At 38.5% G+C, this 14,353-nt stretch overlaps 1 protein-coding gene across 1 annotated transcript in view; it reads right to left on the bottom strand.

The window, feature by feature from the left end:
- Positions 1-1,319: 1,319 nt before the first annotated feature.
- Positions 1,320-14,353, bottom strand: part of LOC106532640 (collagen alpha-4(IV) chain) — a gene marked incomplete at its 3' end in the record, with an annotated part of 19,986 nt that continues 6,952 nt past the window's right edge. The window contains 33 exon segments of the mRNA XM_014028764.1: positions 1,320-1,487; positions 1,589-1,777; positions 1,895-2,011; positions 2,141-2,278; positions 2,437-2,544; positions 2,631-2,786; positions 2,958-3,065; positions 3,347-3,475; positions 5,729-5,800; positions 5,978-6,085; positions 6,564-6,671; positions 6,790-6,864; positions 7,083-7,146; positions 7,288-7,466; positions 7,693-7,803; positions 8,934-9,077; positions 9,219-9,386; positions 9,483-9,647; positions 9,800-10,018; positions 10,144-10,251; positions 10,587-10,658; positions 10,752-10,935; positions 11,114-11,220; positions 11,596-11,668; positions 11,784-11,935; positions 12,666-12,755; positions 12,862-12,870; positions 13,012-13,164; positions 13,349-13,447; positions 13,598-13,661; positions 13,972-14,025; positions 14,133-14,177; positions 14,253-14,324. Coding sequence (XP_013884218.1) covers positions 1,320-1,487; positions 1,589-1,777; positions 1,895-2,011; positions 2,141-2,278; positions 2,437-2,544; positions 2,631-2,786; positions 2,958-3,065; positions 3,347-3,475; positions 5,729-5,800; positions 5,978-6,085; positions 6,564-6,671; positions 6,790-6,864; positions 7,083-7,146; positions 7,288-7,466; positions 7,693-7,803; positions 8,934-9,077; positions 9,219-9,386; positions 9,483-9,647; positions 9,800-10,018; positions 10,144-10,251; positions 10,587-10,658; positions 10,752-10,935; positions 11,114-11,220; positions 11,596-11,668; positions 11,784-11,935; positions 12,666-12,755; positions 12,862-12,870; positions 13,012-13,164; positions 13,349-13,447; positions 13,598-13,661; positions 13,972-14,025; positions 14,133-14,177; positions 14,253-14,324 — 3,808 coding nt within the window.

The following is a 14,353-nucleotide window of genomic DNA, read 5'->3' as shown; positions in this document are numbered from 1 at the left end:
TGTGTGTGTGTGTGTGTGTGTGTGTGTGTGTGTGAGAGAGGTGGAGAGTTGTGTGTGTGTGTGTGTGCATTTCTGAGAGTGTGCCAAGCTACATTGTATGCAAGTCGCAGTTTTGAAATGATTGTTTTAAGACATTCACTTTGCCCTACCATAGCGGGGTGGAAGTGGGAAATGTAATGATGATGTACAATCGTTCTGTGTGTATAAATGTGCACTGTGAAAAGGTAGAGAGAGCACCACACTGTCAGTCCTCTGTCGTATTGCACTGAGTGTTCTCGTTTTGCGGTCTGAAAAAAGAAAAGGAAGAACCATATTTGAGGAAAAGCGTACTGTATTCTGATTGTCACTTGGGTTCTGTTGAGAGACATGAATAAATACGAACTCAAAACTCGCCTGGCTTGGAAAATAAATGTATTATCTTGAACTTGTTCCTTTTCTCCTAACTTGAAAGTTTCCTTTTGTGAACAGGTTAGGTTTTCAAGTGTTCCACACATTAAACTAAAAAGGTTTTTAGATGGCTTAACATTGACAAGAGTCACAACTTAGGTGAAAATATATATAATTCTGAGCATTTTTTTCTCATTGCTTAATATTCTGAAATTAAAATTAACCTTAAAAAACGTTAAATAAAAAATAGTAATGTACCAAACAACTATCATCAAGGATTATTTTTATTGTTTATTAAAAAACAAATATTGGCGCAAATGTTTTGTGGTTGTGAAGCAATTCTACAATCATTTGTTTTGCTAAGCATAAATACCATCATATTTACCATTGATTGTACATCATGTGGACTGTCTCAAAATGTATTTAAAAAAAGTAAAGTAAAAAATGACCATTTGTGGCGGCACATTATCTTTCTCTAAAACAAACATTACAGCGGCTAGCCTTGTGTYGCTGCTCTTCTGATGCTTTGATGGTGCCAGGTCTTGAGCTGATAAACTGCTCTGCCTTATTCACAGTAGTCAGCCAAAAACTGTAGAGGTTAGCAAAGTAGTGGCAGGAGCCTCTTGCACCCTGGCACTCAATGAAGGGGTGAGTTCGGAAATCTTTAAGGCAGCTTCCTGAAGAAGTCAGAGATTGTCCGCCGCCCTCATCTCCTGCCCCTGTGTGCTGTGGAGAGTAAGGCAGCAGGTGTTGATTAAAGTGAGTTTAATCCGATACCAATTTAATTAACACGATCAAACTTTAAACTGAACTCACTAGAAGGAAGGAGTAGCCTGTCCACAAACTCCTCCAGCCAAGTGGGCATGGAGGAACTGCATGATCTTGGCTGTGAAAGGCCACCGCTGGTGAAACYGTCTCACATACTACACATCGGCTTATGTGGATGTTTATTTCTGGGCCAACAAGTGGCATCATGGGTATGGGAGCAGTCGTGGAGAGCCAGTAGGATTTGTCATTGCGGCTAGAGTAGTAGCAGGCAGCTTTGTCACAGTAGGAAAAAGGCATGGTGGAGAAAACTGGGAGACAAGAACCAGGCTGACCTGCAGAGGGAGGAAGTAAATAAGACAAATAAATAAATAAATAACAAGAAAAGAATGTATCAATATGGAGATGAAAAATAAAAAATAAAAAACAAGTCTACCCAGATCTTGTGTATGAGCTTTTTCTTGTCCTTCTAAGTAAACAAGACTGTATCCCACCCAAAGCTGAGTGCTACCCAAAGGGCAGTGTGGCACATGAATTGACTGGCTGTGGACAACCAAAAGGAAGGCTGACTTTAGTGGCCCTCTGTAGCCTGGGTCACCTGGATCACCAGGAAGACCCGGACTGCCTGAGCAGAGAAAGAGTTGACATATTAAGGTAAGATGGGCCATCGGCAGGAATAAATATGGCCTAATTTGGCAATTATCTGTCTTGTAAAGTTTATTTCCTGTGTTTCATTATTTACCTTGAGGCCCTGGAAATCCTTGTACACCAATATTTCCTGGGTCTCCAACTGAACCATCAAGACCAGGAAGACCTGGCCCACCAGGAACACCCCTAGACCCTTTAGGACCCTTTTCTCCTACAACATATAGTATATAGTACACACAAATCATTGCGAATGATGTTGAGGTAAAAACAAAAGACACACAAGACAAATTTGGAAAGAATAGGTGCAAATCATGCCCAAACAATGCATAAATACTGTTACCCTTCCTTCCTTGAGGTCCAGATGGACCCACAGAACCTGCAAACCCAACTGGTCCGGGAGCACCATGTGGCCCTGGTAGTCCTGGAGGAGCCACTCCTATACCTTCAGTGATTAAGTCACCAGGTGCACCTTTAGCACCTAGATAACACATTAAGTATATTTTATTGCCTCAAAAGTGAACTTTACAATAATGTCTTTACATTATTTATTATTTGTTTCTACGTATGTTTTTCATTCATTACGTTGAACAATATAAATTAGAATTTATTTTTATTCTTTGTTACATTGGCACTCACCTGCATTCCCAACAAGGCCAGTTTCTCCTTTGCGGCCTTGTGGCCCAGGGGCACCTCTTTGACCTTTGTGTCCCGTAGGGCCTCTTGGACCGGCTGGTCCTTCCACTCCTGTAGAATTGTGTTAACATTTTGTTCAAGTAAATGGCTACACATGAAAATAACTCAAGGCATCAGACATGTATTCCTTAGTATACCTTTTGGTCCTGTAAGACCATAGCGGTTCTGAGGTCCAGGAGTTCCTGGAAGACCCCTACCCCCTTTACATCCTGGCAATCCAGGAGGCCCAACTGGTCCTGGGTCTCCTTTGAATAAAATGCTGCTGCCTGGTAATCCAGGTGATCCAGGTGGTCCTTGATTGTTTTTTTTTTAAACATGTCAAAATAAAAACTTAATGACCAACATTTGTAAAAAAATAAAATAAAATAAAACCAAAAAAAATTATAGTTGCGATATGTTCATTATTAATGGCAACGTTAATAAATTCACAAAATATCAAATAATTAAAATAGAATCATACAAACCTGGRGGTCCTGCAGGTCCTTCATATCCTCTGTCACCCTGGGTTCCAGGGAATGGTGTTTGACATGTTGTGCCAGGGTGACCAGGCTCACCTGGCAGGCCTGGAGGGCCTGCAGAAAAAAAAAAAACTTAAGAACAATCATAAAAGTAGTCAACAGATAATAGTGAAGYAAAAACACAATGCATTCTGAGAAACCACATTGATTTATACTTTAATTAATGGTCCCAAAATAACTGAATCTAGTGATATAACAGAGTGCAACTGAAGAGAAAGTTTAATCTGTCAATTATTCAGCTCTATATTTTGAATAAAAGTAAATTAGTGATAACTTTTTTTTAATATAGAGTTGAAGGATGATGATGATGATGATGATGATGATGATGATGATACCTGTGTTGCCAGGTGCCCCACTTTGGCCTTTAGGTCCTGGAAAAGTCACTCCTGGAGGCCCGGGTGGACCTCTAATGCCTTTGACTCCAGGAAGGCCATATTGTCCAGGAGCACCAGGAATACCTATTCCTTGGTTTTCATGTGAGTGCACATAAAGCACAGTGTTACAAGGACTGAGAGAATGAATCATAATACTTGTGCATTTTGCACTTTGAAATTTGATTTAATTTGTGAAGAATTCATGAGGACAATTAAGATCAGTGGCGCCTGCAGCTGTACGGCTGTACGCATTGTGCGTACCTTGAGATTTTCCTTTGAGTTAAAAATTTTTTATAAGCATTTGATTTTTCACTCKTCATTATTACAAAAAATGGTGGACAAAATAAAATAAGAAAATGTTTTTTTGTCTGAACTTCCTGTACATTCATCTGTGTGCGTCTGTGGGGGTGGGCGCATGCGTCTGAAACTAATGTAATTACCTGTTAGTTTATGTTGTTTATTTGGCGGCTGCCCTGGCGCTTTCTCTTTAACATGACTATGGGGTGAAGCTAACTAAACATGAGTGAGCAAACTTTTAAATGATTAAATCTTGTTTAAATGGTTACAAAAGAGTATAAATAAAGTGCCGTTGCTTTGACTCGTCCTCTGGATGTAACTGACAACACCTGAGCCAGGACAACTCTCCTCCCGTGGACAAAGCTAGCTTCTCTCTGCCTTTACCTCCTACAGGAGCCCAGCTCAGCAGCAGCTCTCAGTCACAGGTAACTTTARCCACCTGGTTTCAGTCAGACAGTCATTTTTTTGAGTTTGAGCAAAATGTGTTCTGAGCTGAGGGTTTCTTGTCGCTCCACATTTTGTTCCCCTTCAAAAAAAGGAAAAACAACTCTGATATCACCTTTCACTGACCTCACACTTTTCTCAATCTCTGTTTTGCTGCATTTTGACATAGTTTCCACTACAGTCTGCATAAATCAAATCCATATTCTTGCCTTATTTTTATTTAATAATTGTTTTAATGCAGTGGCCGCAGCATGTTGTGATTGTCTGATGCTGCTCTGCCTTCCTCTCTCTCTTCCCACCTGCAAAGGACGTAGACAGAAATAAGGATGTAATGTTGCAAACTGCAGTCACTTAATAGCTTGTCGATTTTTTTTATCTCCGCCAAGGAAGTAATGTTTTTGGTCATGAATGTCCGTCTGTCTGTCGTTCTGTCTGTAAACAACATTACTCAAAAACTTGTGGACGGATTGTCATGACATTTTTAACACATGTAGTACTGGGTCAAGGAACACACCATTATATTTTGGTGATGTTCCGGATCACAATGCAGATACAGGAATCTTTATTTTTCTTTTAATCCTCTGAGATTGGCAAAGCTGTGATGCTTTCACAGGGCTTCTGTAAAAAAACAGTGAGAGCTTTCAGTGTTCATTTGAACTGGATTCGACAGCACGGACTTCAAACTTTATAAAAGTAATGTCAAAACCAGATTTAATGATGATTAATTTTTGCCATAATGTGCGCATTTTTACACATTTGGTGCTCATTTAGAGAATGTTTTCTGACCAGGAAGTGCATGACTGCACCATGAAACCTATTTCTCCCATTTTCTCAAACACAGGCTTGTAAAAAGAGAGCTGCCGCGCCTCAAAGTTTTTTTTTTTAGTTTTTTTTTTTTTTTTTTTKGGGGGGKGGGGGGGTGTGCAGGAAGCACTTTATGAATAGAGTCAAACCATTACAAACTCATACAAGGGGATGAAACAGACATTTTACATGATGAAATGTGACTGATGAAAACTTAGGAGCTTAATCCGACACCAGTTTGACAATGAATAACGTCAGGTGACGAGTCTGACTTTTTTCTTTTTTCACATTGGACTCCATCGGGAATAAATTCCGTGCATACTGCCTGCTTAAATGTTCGATACGTCAGAACTTATTCGGCAAATGTGTTTCCATCTCTGCTTTTGCGCATTCACTCTTACAGGATGGGGGAATTTGGTCTTGGCAAAGGTTTGCACTCTCTGAGTGCTTCTAGTTTTATATTCTTTTTTTTCTTATTGTATTGTGATGAGTAAAAAGCAGGAAAAATGTGTGTGCACGCTTTGGACCTGTGAGACAGATGTGCATTGCGCTCCTGTGTCTTGTGTTGGTCAGGACCTGGTACGGTGCCAAGTTGCTGTTTTTGTGTGCCACGCGCATCGCGCCCATGTGACCTGTATTTGTGTGTGTCAGGTAGATTGGTTTGTGCGTACAATCATCCAATAAAATTCTGCAAGTGCCCCTGATTCAGATAAAAGTATAGCCTTCTAACTGAAGGAACAATTCTGGTGTAACTCATAAACATATTTATATGTTCTTAACAAAATAAACAGTTCCTACCACTTGATCCTTTCATTCCTTTTGGACCTCTTAGCCCATCCAATCCATCCAGACCTGGTGAACCAGGCTGTCCTAACATGAAACAGTAGATCACAATATTACATAAACATGTCTTGTTGTGTGATAATAGATCCAAAAAGTCATTTCACCACTGGCCCATGCACATACAAATGTGCAAAGTGGTTTTTCACATGGCTTGATATGTGTCATGTGTGTCAAACATGGGGCAAAATGTCCTAATGTTGGTACCTGGGAACCCATATGAACCAGGGGGTCCTGGTTGGCCCAYGACTCCTTGATCGCCAGTAGGACCTGGAAAACCTGGATGACCTGCAAGACCACGAGGCCCAGGAAAGCCTGAGAAGACACAGGAACAGACAGGTTTTTGGTTTCTCTTGTTCTCTTGTTTGTTGTTTTTGTGTTGTGAGAAATACATTTGTAAGAATAACAAAAACAGACAACTAAACTTTTTACAAACCCATTAGTGCTTGCAACATGATGTGTTAACAAATGTAAACTCTGGAATACTTTATTTTGGATGTATAAATGTTTGTTAATTACTTATATTCAGTCTGACATGAAAGGTGTGGTATATAAAGACATGATGCATGTTCCAATATTTTTAATAAGTCCAAGCATGAGTCAGCATTTCTTGCATTTCAACCATTCACCTACTAATTAGACTACATTCAGGTTATCCAGACTACATTGGTATTGTGTAAATTCATACAATTAAAGCTTAATTTATTTTATTTTATTATAATTGACTTTATTGAATGATTTTTTGCTAAACACAGCTTTTTTTTTTTTTTTTTGCTAATCCCTGGCTAATCACCTGGTCCTCCTTGTCTTCCTGTTTCTCCAGGACTGCCTTGATATCCAGGTTGCCCTGGCCTTCCTCTTGGTCCTGGCTCACCTGGATCTCCTGGGCTTCCTCTAGGTGCTAGAGACAATGACTTGTTATTAATGAAATGTCAGCAAATTATGATTGTTATACAATATTCAAGATAATCTAGTTTAGAAAATGCTAAGGAATTGTATTAGTAGAAACATGTTTGTACCACTGGGCCCATTTTCGCCAGGCAATCCTTTGGGTCCAGGTGGACCAGGTGTCCCATAGAATTGTCCTTGATCACCTGAAACAAATGTATTCTTAGCAAGGTCAATCCAACAAAATAAAACATGTTTAAATAGTGAAATGTCAAGATTTATACATTAAATTGTACATACCTGATTGGACTTGATAAATCAGACAATCTTACTTACCCTAAGCAGTACATTTAGATCATCTTCACAAAATCAAAGTACACATATACAACAGACAACACTATAAACGCAAAACATTTCATCTCACCTTTGACACCAGGTAATCCTGGAAGTCCTGGGATACCAATGTTTCCTGGAGGCCCTGGATCTCCCTATAGGACACAGGAGCATAAATCTATTTTTTATTTAAAAATATTTACTTATTTATTTAATTTTTACAGTCATTAAAAAAACACAAATAAGCATGAAAAACATGATAATTTAAACTATTTATCTATTCACTGTGTCTTCACCCTATCTCCAGGAAGCCCAGGATATCCCCTTGGACCTGGGAAGCCTTTACTTCCAGGATATCCAGGTGGTCCAGATTCTCCCGGCCTGCCCGGAACACCAGCGGGGCCCTTAAATCCTGGGAGGCCATACAATCCATTGGTTCCTAAATCACCTGGCACTCCTCTTCGGCCCTTTGGACCTGAATAAGATCAACAGACACAAAAATGATGTGAACACCTATAGCTTATGACAGTATGTTTCATTTTTGCAAAGTGAAAAAAACAATAGTGTACAAAAAATTATTTAGAAAAACTATAACAACAACAACAATAAACTTTATAATAATAATAATAATAATAATAATAATAATAATAATAATAATAAATGTACTGAAATAATTGTAGGATAAATAAAAGTTTTATTGCCTGGAAGTCCTGCCTGGCCAATTTGACCTCTGTTTCCTGGAGATCCAGTCTGCCCTTTTACTGTGTTCACAATATTTGAAACTCCTGGGAATCCTGGAGGTCCACGCATACCTGAAGGTATCACGAAACTGATTTAAACATCTTACATGCTCTCAAAAGAACCATAGACTTAGCACAAAAACAATCAAAAACAAATTATATTCATTGTTGCTTTTCATGGACATCTTTAATTATTTGGCTAGTATACTATTATTGTTAATGTTTTAGAAGTACTACAACCTGCTATTTTCTAATTTAGTTTATTTTTAAAGCATATTTTTATTACAAACACATGTGACCAAAGCACTGTACATAAAACAAAAGCAAACAATGCCAAAAAAATAGTAATCACATGGAAATAAAATAAATTATTAAATTAATATGTTGAAAAAAACATGTGTTTTAAATGACACCTAAAATTTGAAGATTTGATTTTGCTTAACATGTAGAAGTTAGTCCCATAATTAATCAGTTGTGACTAAAGACTTGGTGACCACCAAGTAGAGACCATCTTCTTACAAAATGAGTGATGGTTTTAATACTGTTTGATGGTTTAGTTGTCAGGTAACCTACTAGTCAAAAACATTTAATAAGCTGTAAATAATGGTTCTAAACAAAATAAAGCATGAACGAAAAAGGCACTCTACTGATGCCACTGATTTGTTTTTAGTCAAACATTTGCCTGAGGTATTTAAGTGCAGTGCTAAGAATTGATGCTGTCTGTCTGTCTGTCTGTCTGTCTGTCTGTCTGTCTGTCTGTCTGTCTGTTTTTTGTTTGTTTGTTTGTTTGTTTGTTTGTTTGTTTGTTTGTTTGTTTGTTTTACTGCATTCTGAGTTCCACACAGAGCTCCAGATATGTTTCTTCTTTTCTTTTTTTTTCCTAGCCTATGCTAAGTAAAAATTTGACATGGTAAATGGCAAATGGCTTGAACTTTTATAGCGCCACATCAAATCCAATTGGACCCCAAGGCACTTTACACTTCAGGCATTCATCCATTTACACACACAAATTCACACAATTATGGTAGCAAGCTACAGCCACAACTGCCCTGAGGCACACTGACAGAGGCGGGACTGCCATGCACCGGCACCACCGGACCATCTTGCCACCATCAGTAGGCATGCGGGTGAAGTGTCTTGCCCAAGGACACATGCATAGTTAAAAATATTATATATTATTTTAAATCTATGCACAGATTTACCTTTTTTACCAGGTATTCCTGAATCCCCTGGAACACCAGGGTGGCCGGTAAAACCTTGTTCTCCCTGTTTACCACTTGGCCCTGGTGGTCCAGGAAATCCTGGCAAGCCTCCTGTCCCAGGTCTGCCAGGATAGCCCCTCTCTCCTATAATTAAAGGGAATCTGTTACTCTTCATCCAGTGRCATGACAAACATTGCAAGCATGTATTAATAAGAGCAACAATCTACATTGAAACAATAACAGAAGAAGTTGTTTAATTGTATGTAMAATGTTATGCAGACATACCCTTTTGTCCTGGCAAACCATCACTACCGGGATCTCCTGGAGAACCATCAGTACCTCTWGGTCCAGCTGGGCCTGGAGCACCTGGATTACCAGTAAAACCTTTTGAACCCTTCCGACCATGGCCAGGGAGCCCAACATCTCCTCTCGCACCTTTCAGACCAAGGTAGCCTTCAAAGAATTTCAAAGTTCAATGAACACAAAAAGCACACACGGGAAAGTGTGTCTTTCTCTATAATATTATCCACGAGAATAGTGTGTCATCACCTGGTATTCCCCTTATTCCAGGGTGTCCTGGAGGTCCTGGAGGTCCTTGTGAACTTATCAGATCACAAGGAGTACAGGGCAGGCCTTGGGGACCAGTTGCTCCAGGATCCCCATCATCACCAGGTCCTCCTTTACTGCCCAGGTGTCCTGGTTGGCCTTGTATGCCTAAAATATCAGGATCAACCAATTTCTTTTTGCAGAAACAGAAGGTCCATATTATTTGTATTTGTTTATTTATTTATTGTAGTTGTTGTAATCTAACTATAACCCTTTGTTGGAGATTTGCTTATTCTGTCCTAAATGCAAATAATGTTTACCAGGTAATCCTGGTCTTCCAGGAGTTCCAATGGTTCCTTGGGATCCCACAGCTCCACGAGGTCCTGTAGCACCTGGAGCACCTGGCCTAGGATAGAGGTTGTCTCCTGGGGCACCCTTCCTTCCTGGGGATCCAGGTAACCCAGGAAGCCCTTGAGGGCCATCCAAACTAATACCACTGGGACCAGGGTCACCAGGATCCCCATTCAAACCTTGAGGTCCTTTGACAAAAGAAAACAACTGTTGATTATTTTGAGAATTGTCAGCTGTCAATTTATGCGGAAGCTTCATGAAATACAAGCTTGGCAATGTTATTTTTTTAATCAGAGTGACAGGTAGTCATTACCTTCTGGCCCAATCCCTCCAGTTCCACTGTCATCTCCTTTCATTCCTTTGGGTCCAGGTTGTCCAGGTATTCCTGGAAACCCATCTCTTCCTGGCTGGCCTGGTATCCCTATGAATGAGACAAAACACAAATGGAAACATGGAATTCTGAAATGCAATATATGGKTAAAACTTGTCAATAAACATAAACCATTAAGTGAATTTATTAATTCATTTCAATTCAGTTTGTTTATATAGTGCCAAGTCACAACAACTGTTGTCTCAGGGCATTGTACTGTACATAAAAAAATCTGAAGAAGCCAAAAAAAAAACCTGTGCCGAATCTTCACTTTGTCACATGATTTTACTCAAATATATCAATGAAAAGAGCATTTAAAATATAACACAATCAAAATGTCAATCAATAAGCTTTGCATTTCTGGCAATATTTTAGCAGATACTTACCCGGTTCACCTGGCTCACCCTTAGAACCTGGTGGGCCAACTGGGTCTTCATTGCAGCACTCATCTGATTCACCTAATGTCACAAATCAAAATTTATTTTTGAGACTACATGACACTGCCTAAAATATGAATGCTCAAACAATATTTTCACAAAGTTTGATCTGACCTGGAGGCCCTGGTCTTCCAGAAATTCCAGGTAGTCCAGGAAAACCCTGATTTCCCTGAGGCCCAGGTATGCCCACTGGGCCTGGGAAACCAGGGCCAGGGGACCCCACAGATCCTGGAAACCCTTTCATTCCAGGAGGACCTGGGTAACCTTTTGGACCAGGTAATCCTGAATTCCTCTGACCCTGCAGAAATGTTGTTTCAAACCATGAAAGTAGAACAAAAAATGTAGGAAAGTAGAGCCCAACATGTTTTTTTTATTCAAATGTATGTAACATAATTAGGCAGACTTAGTAAAATATGTATACTATTTCACACATCAACCATAAACGGTAAAAAATAAAATGACATGTGTACACCCACCGGTGGTCCAGGTTCCCCTTCCTCACCAGGAATACCTTCCTGTCCAGGCCTACCTGTTCTACCAGGAGGACCAGAATACCCAGGTTCTCCTGTGTCACCCTTAGCACCTTGTAAAAACACAAATAAGTTCAACATACTACACTATAAATTCTAAGTTATCTAAAGACAAGTGTACATCTTGTGATTCATGTGGATGCATCATTCTGAACAGTGAGTAGTAAGCACATTGCATCTATGACATAAACTCCAAAATCCATTAGAGAAAGTGAATTTATGAATGGAATCCATCAATAAAAGGAACATAAAAAAATCAAAAACCTCCAATCCATGAGCATGGCATTCACTTCCTTCATTCAGTAAATTACTGAAACAAGACATTACTTAGAGAAACCTGACCCCTACAAATCTACGTTTTTATATGTCCCACATAAAACATAACTGTTTCGGTATTTTCATTTAGATTAAGGTTTTAATACACTTACCTTTAATACTATCCACAAAAGATTCACCTTTCTGACCCTTTCTTCCTTTTGAACCTGTAATTCCTTGATAGCCCTGCAAGAGTCCAAATAAAACTGATTATTACAGTTCTGTGCATGTAGCATTAATTAACTTTTAAAATGATAGATGGTTTACAAAGTCAGCTTCAACTGAATAATGATGTCCTTACTTGTGGGCCTCTTGAGCCTTCAGTTCCTTGGAGTCCTGGATCTCCTTTGGGTCCTGGAGCTCCAGGTAAGCCTKGGGGGCCTGGATAACCAGGTAGACCCGGGAGCCCTATACTTCCAATGCCAACAGCACACTCACATTCCCCTGGACAACCTTTAYGGATTAGAAAAAGCAAATATTAAATCAACTTTTGATGAATTAAATTTACTAAGTTTAGTTGTTGGCAGCCAACTTGAATTGTCTTAAAGAGTTAATTAATCATCCTAATCTGTGTGGTTTTGATTGGGTTTATATCTTTTGTGTTTTTTTTTATCATACATACGTGTTATATTAGTTCTTCATTTGTTTCATTTTGTTTTGATTTGTTTTGTTTTTTGTGTCTTTTTTCTKGATCTAGCAAAGGTGTTTTACTTATATTAACATGCGTGAAGTCACATTTGAATATTATGTTATTGGACCTATTCAGAAAATCTATTTTAGATCTTGAAGCACCTTTTAGTAAGTAATATCAAAGTGTGTTATTTTGCAATAATGCAGTTTTTTTACTAATGTGTGTTTGTCTGTTTTGTAAAAAATTTAGCACAAACTGTTGGAGTCAAACGTATCTGTTTGTTAACAAAATATYTCATAAAGTTTATGTAGAGCATCTGCAACTTGTTCATTTTATTGTCAGCATAAGTCAAGACTGTTACCAAAGCTAATCCACATTAACAAACACAAATAGCACAGTATGAACCTATCGACTGAATWATCTGTTTAATATTCTACACTTAACTAAACATTACATTGCTTTCCCAGTTGAGCTGTTGTTTCAAATATACTGTAACATGATCCATCAGTACGGACACTGAAAAAAATTTAACAGATTTGAAAAAAAAAATACCTTTAATTCCTCTGAGCCCTTTGTTTCCATGTAGTCCTTTTGATCCATGATCCCCTGGTTCTCCTGGGGTTCCAGGTTCACAATAATAGTCTTTGCCAGAAATCAACCAGACATGTTAACAAATTGAAACTAAACTGGTCAAAASAAATTTGAATATTTGAAAAGTTCAGAATTTAGGTAATAATGAAATAATTACCTCCACATCCTGACCCATTCCATCATGTGTCACAACATGCCAACACAACACAAACCAGGAAAAAAAGCAATCATTCAAAAAAGTACAAAAAGTAACTGACTTTTTTTCTGAGATTTAAAAAAAAAATGTTTGCGCAATAAGTGGATATACCTGGAGGACCTGGGAGGCCTGTGACTCCTTTAACACCTGGAACTCCTTTTTCCCCTTTAGGTCCTGGAAATAAGCTATCATGATAACTCGCTGGTTCTCCCTTGTTGCCCTTTTCTCCAGGAAGTCCTTGTGGACCAGGAAGACTTTGCTCTTCTAAAAAAGGTATGTAAACATTAATAATGTTTATTGTTTTTTTACATAAAATCATATGGTTGATTCTAATGTAAACAAATTACATAAATAGGCAAATAACATCATGGGCTATGTGTTCAATAAATAGTATTTCAATTTAAACTAATGAGGGATAATCAGAGTAATTTAGAGTCTTAGTTCTGACCTTTGTGCCCTGGTAGACCCGGAGGCCCGGGTGTGCCCATATAACCAGGGTCCCCAGGAAGTCCAGGAGCACCTGGATATCCAGGGTCTCCTTTAGGACCTGAAGCATAGTAATACATAAAATGTCTTTGTTTTAATTCACCAGTTATTGAAAAACAAACTTTACAACTTCCTATGTAAATTTAAATAACTAAATTACATAGATTTCTAGTGCAGCACATGTGCTAAAAGTATAAAAACAAAATTTTACCTCTCACATAACTTGCATTAKGAAACAGCAAAGGACCAGGAGGACCTGGATCACCCAGATAACCCTGTTAAGTGCAGAGTAAAGGAAATCAAAGAAAAATTAACATGAAAAGGGAAAATTGCAATGTATATTTTAAATATCACATCAACATTTGGATTGTTGTTTTATTTTTTATGTTGTAAATGTGGCAGCACAACTTAACATCCACCAGAGGGAGGCAGTGTCTCCAAAATATAATCTGTGTGGGAACGTGTGTGAATGGGTGAATGATTGAAGTGTGCTTTATTACTTCAGGAAATTTATTATATATTTTCTTCGGATGACAGATTTGCCTTAACTAAGAGAGGAATAATACTCTTGCAARCAAAGTTTACCTTCTCTCCAATTCTTCCTTTGAGGCCTGGATGTCCTATGTTTCCTGGTAAACCCTGAAACGTGATATTATTGTACAGTAGCTTAAAACTAAAAGTCTGAGCAAAAATGCATTACAAAAGATCAGGAAATAATCCAGATGATAAGTAATAACCAATAATACCTCKGCTCCCGTTGATCCATCCCTACCTGGAAGTCCATGAGGACCCTAGTTGGGAAAATGATGATTGTTTGTTTATATTTTTGTGCACAACTTCTACAAAATGCAACTTAAATCACTTACCCTTGCTCCTGGAAATCCAGGGATTCCTTGTTCTCCTTTAAGTTTTTGACTTGCGTGTTCTTCTGTATTACCCTGAGAAAAAAAGTAATGACAATATACTG

The sequence above is a fragment of the Austrofundulus limnaeus genome, unplaced genomic scaffold (genome assembly GCF_001266775.1).
Source record: "Austrofundulus limnaeus strain Quisiro unplaced genomic scaffold, Austrofundulus_limnaeus-1.0 Scaffold6, whole genome shotgun sequence".
Classification (NCBI taxonomy): Eukaryota; Metazoa; Chordata; class Actinopteri; order Cyprinodontiformes; family Rivulidae; genus Austrofundulus; species Austrofundulus limnaeus.
This window is presented reverse-complemented; position numbering and strand designations above follow the sequence as displayed.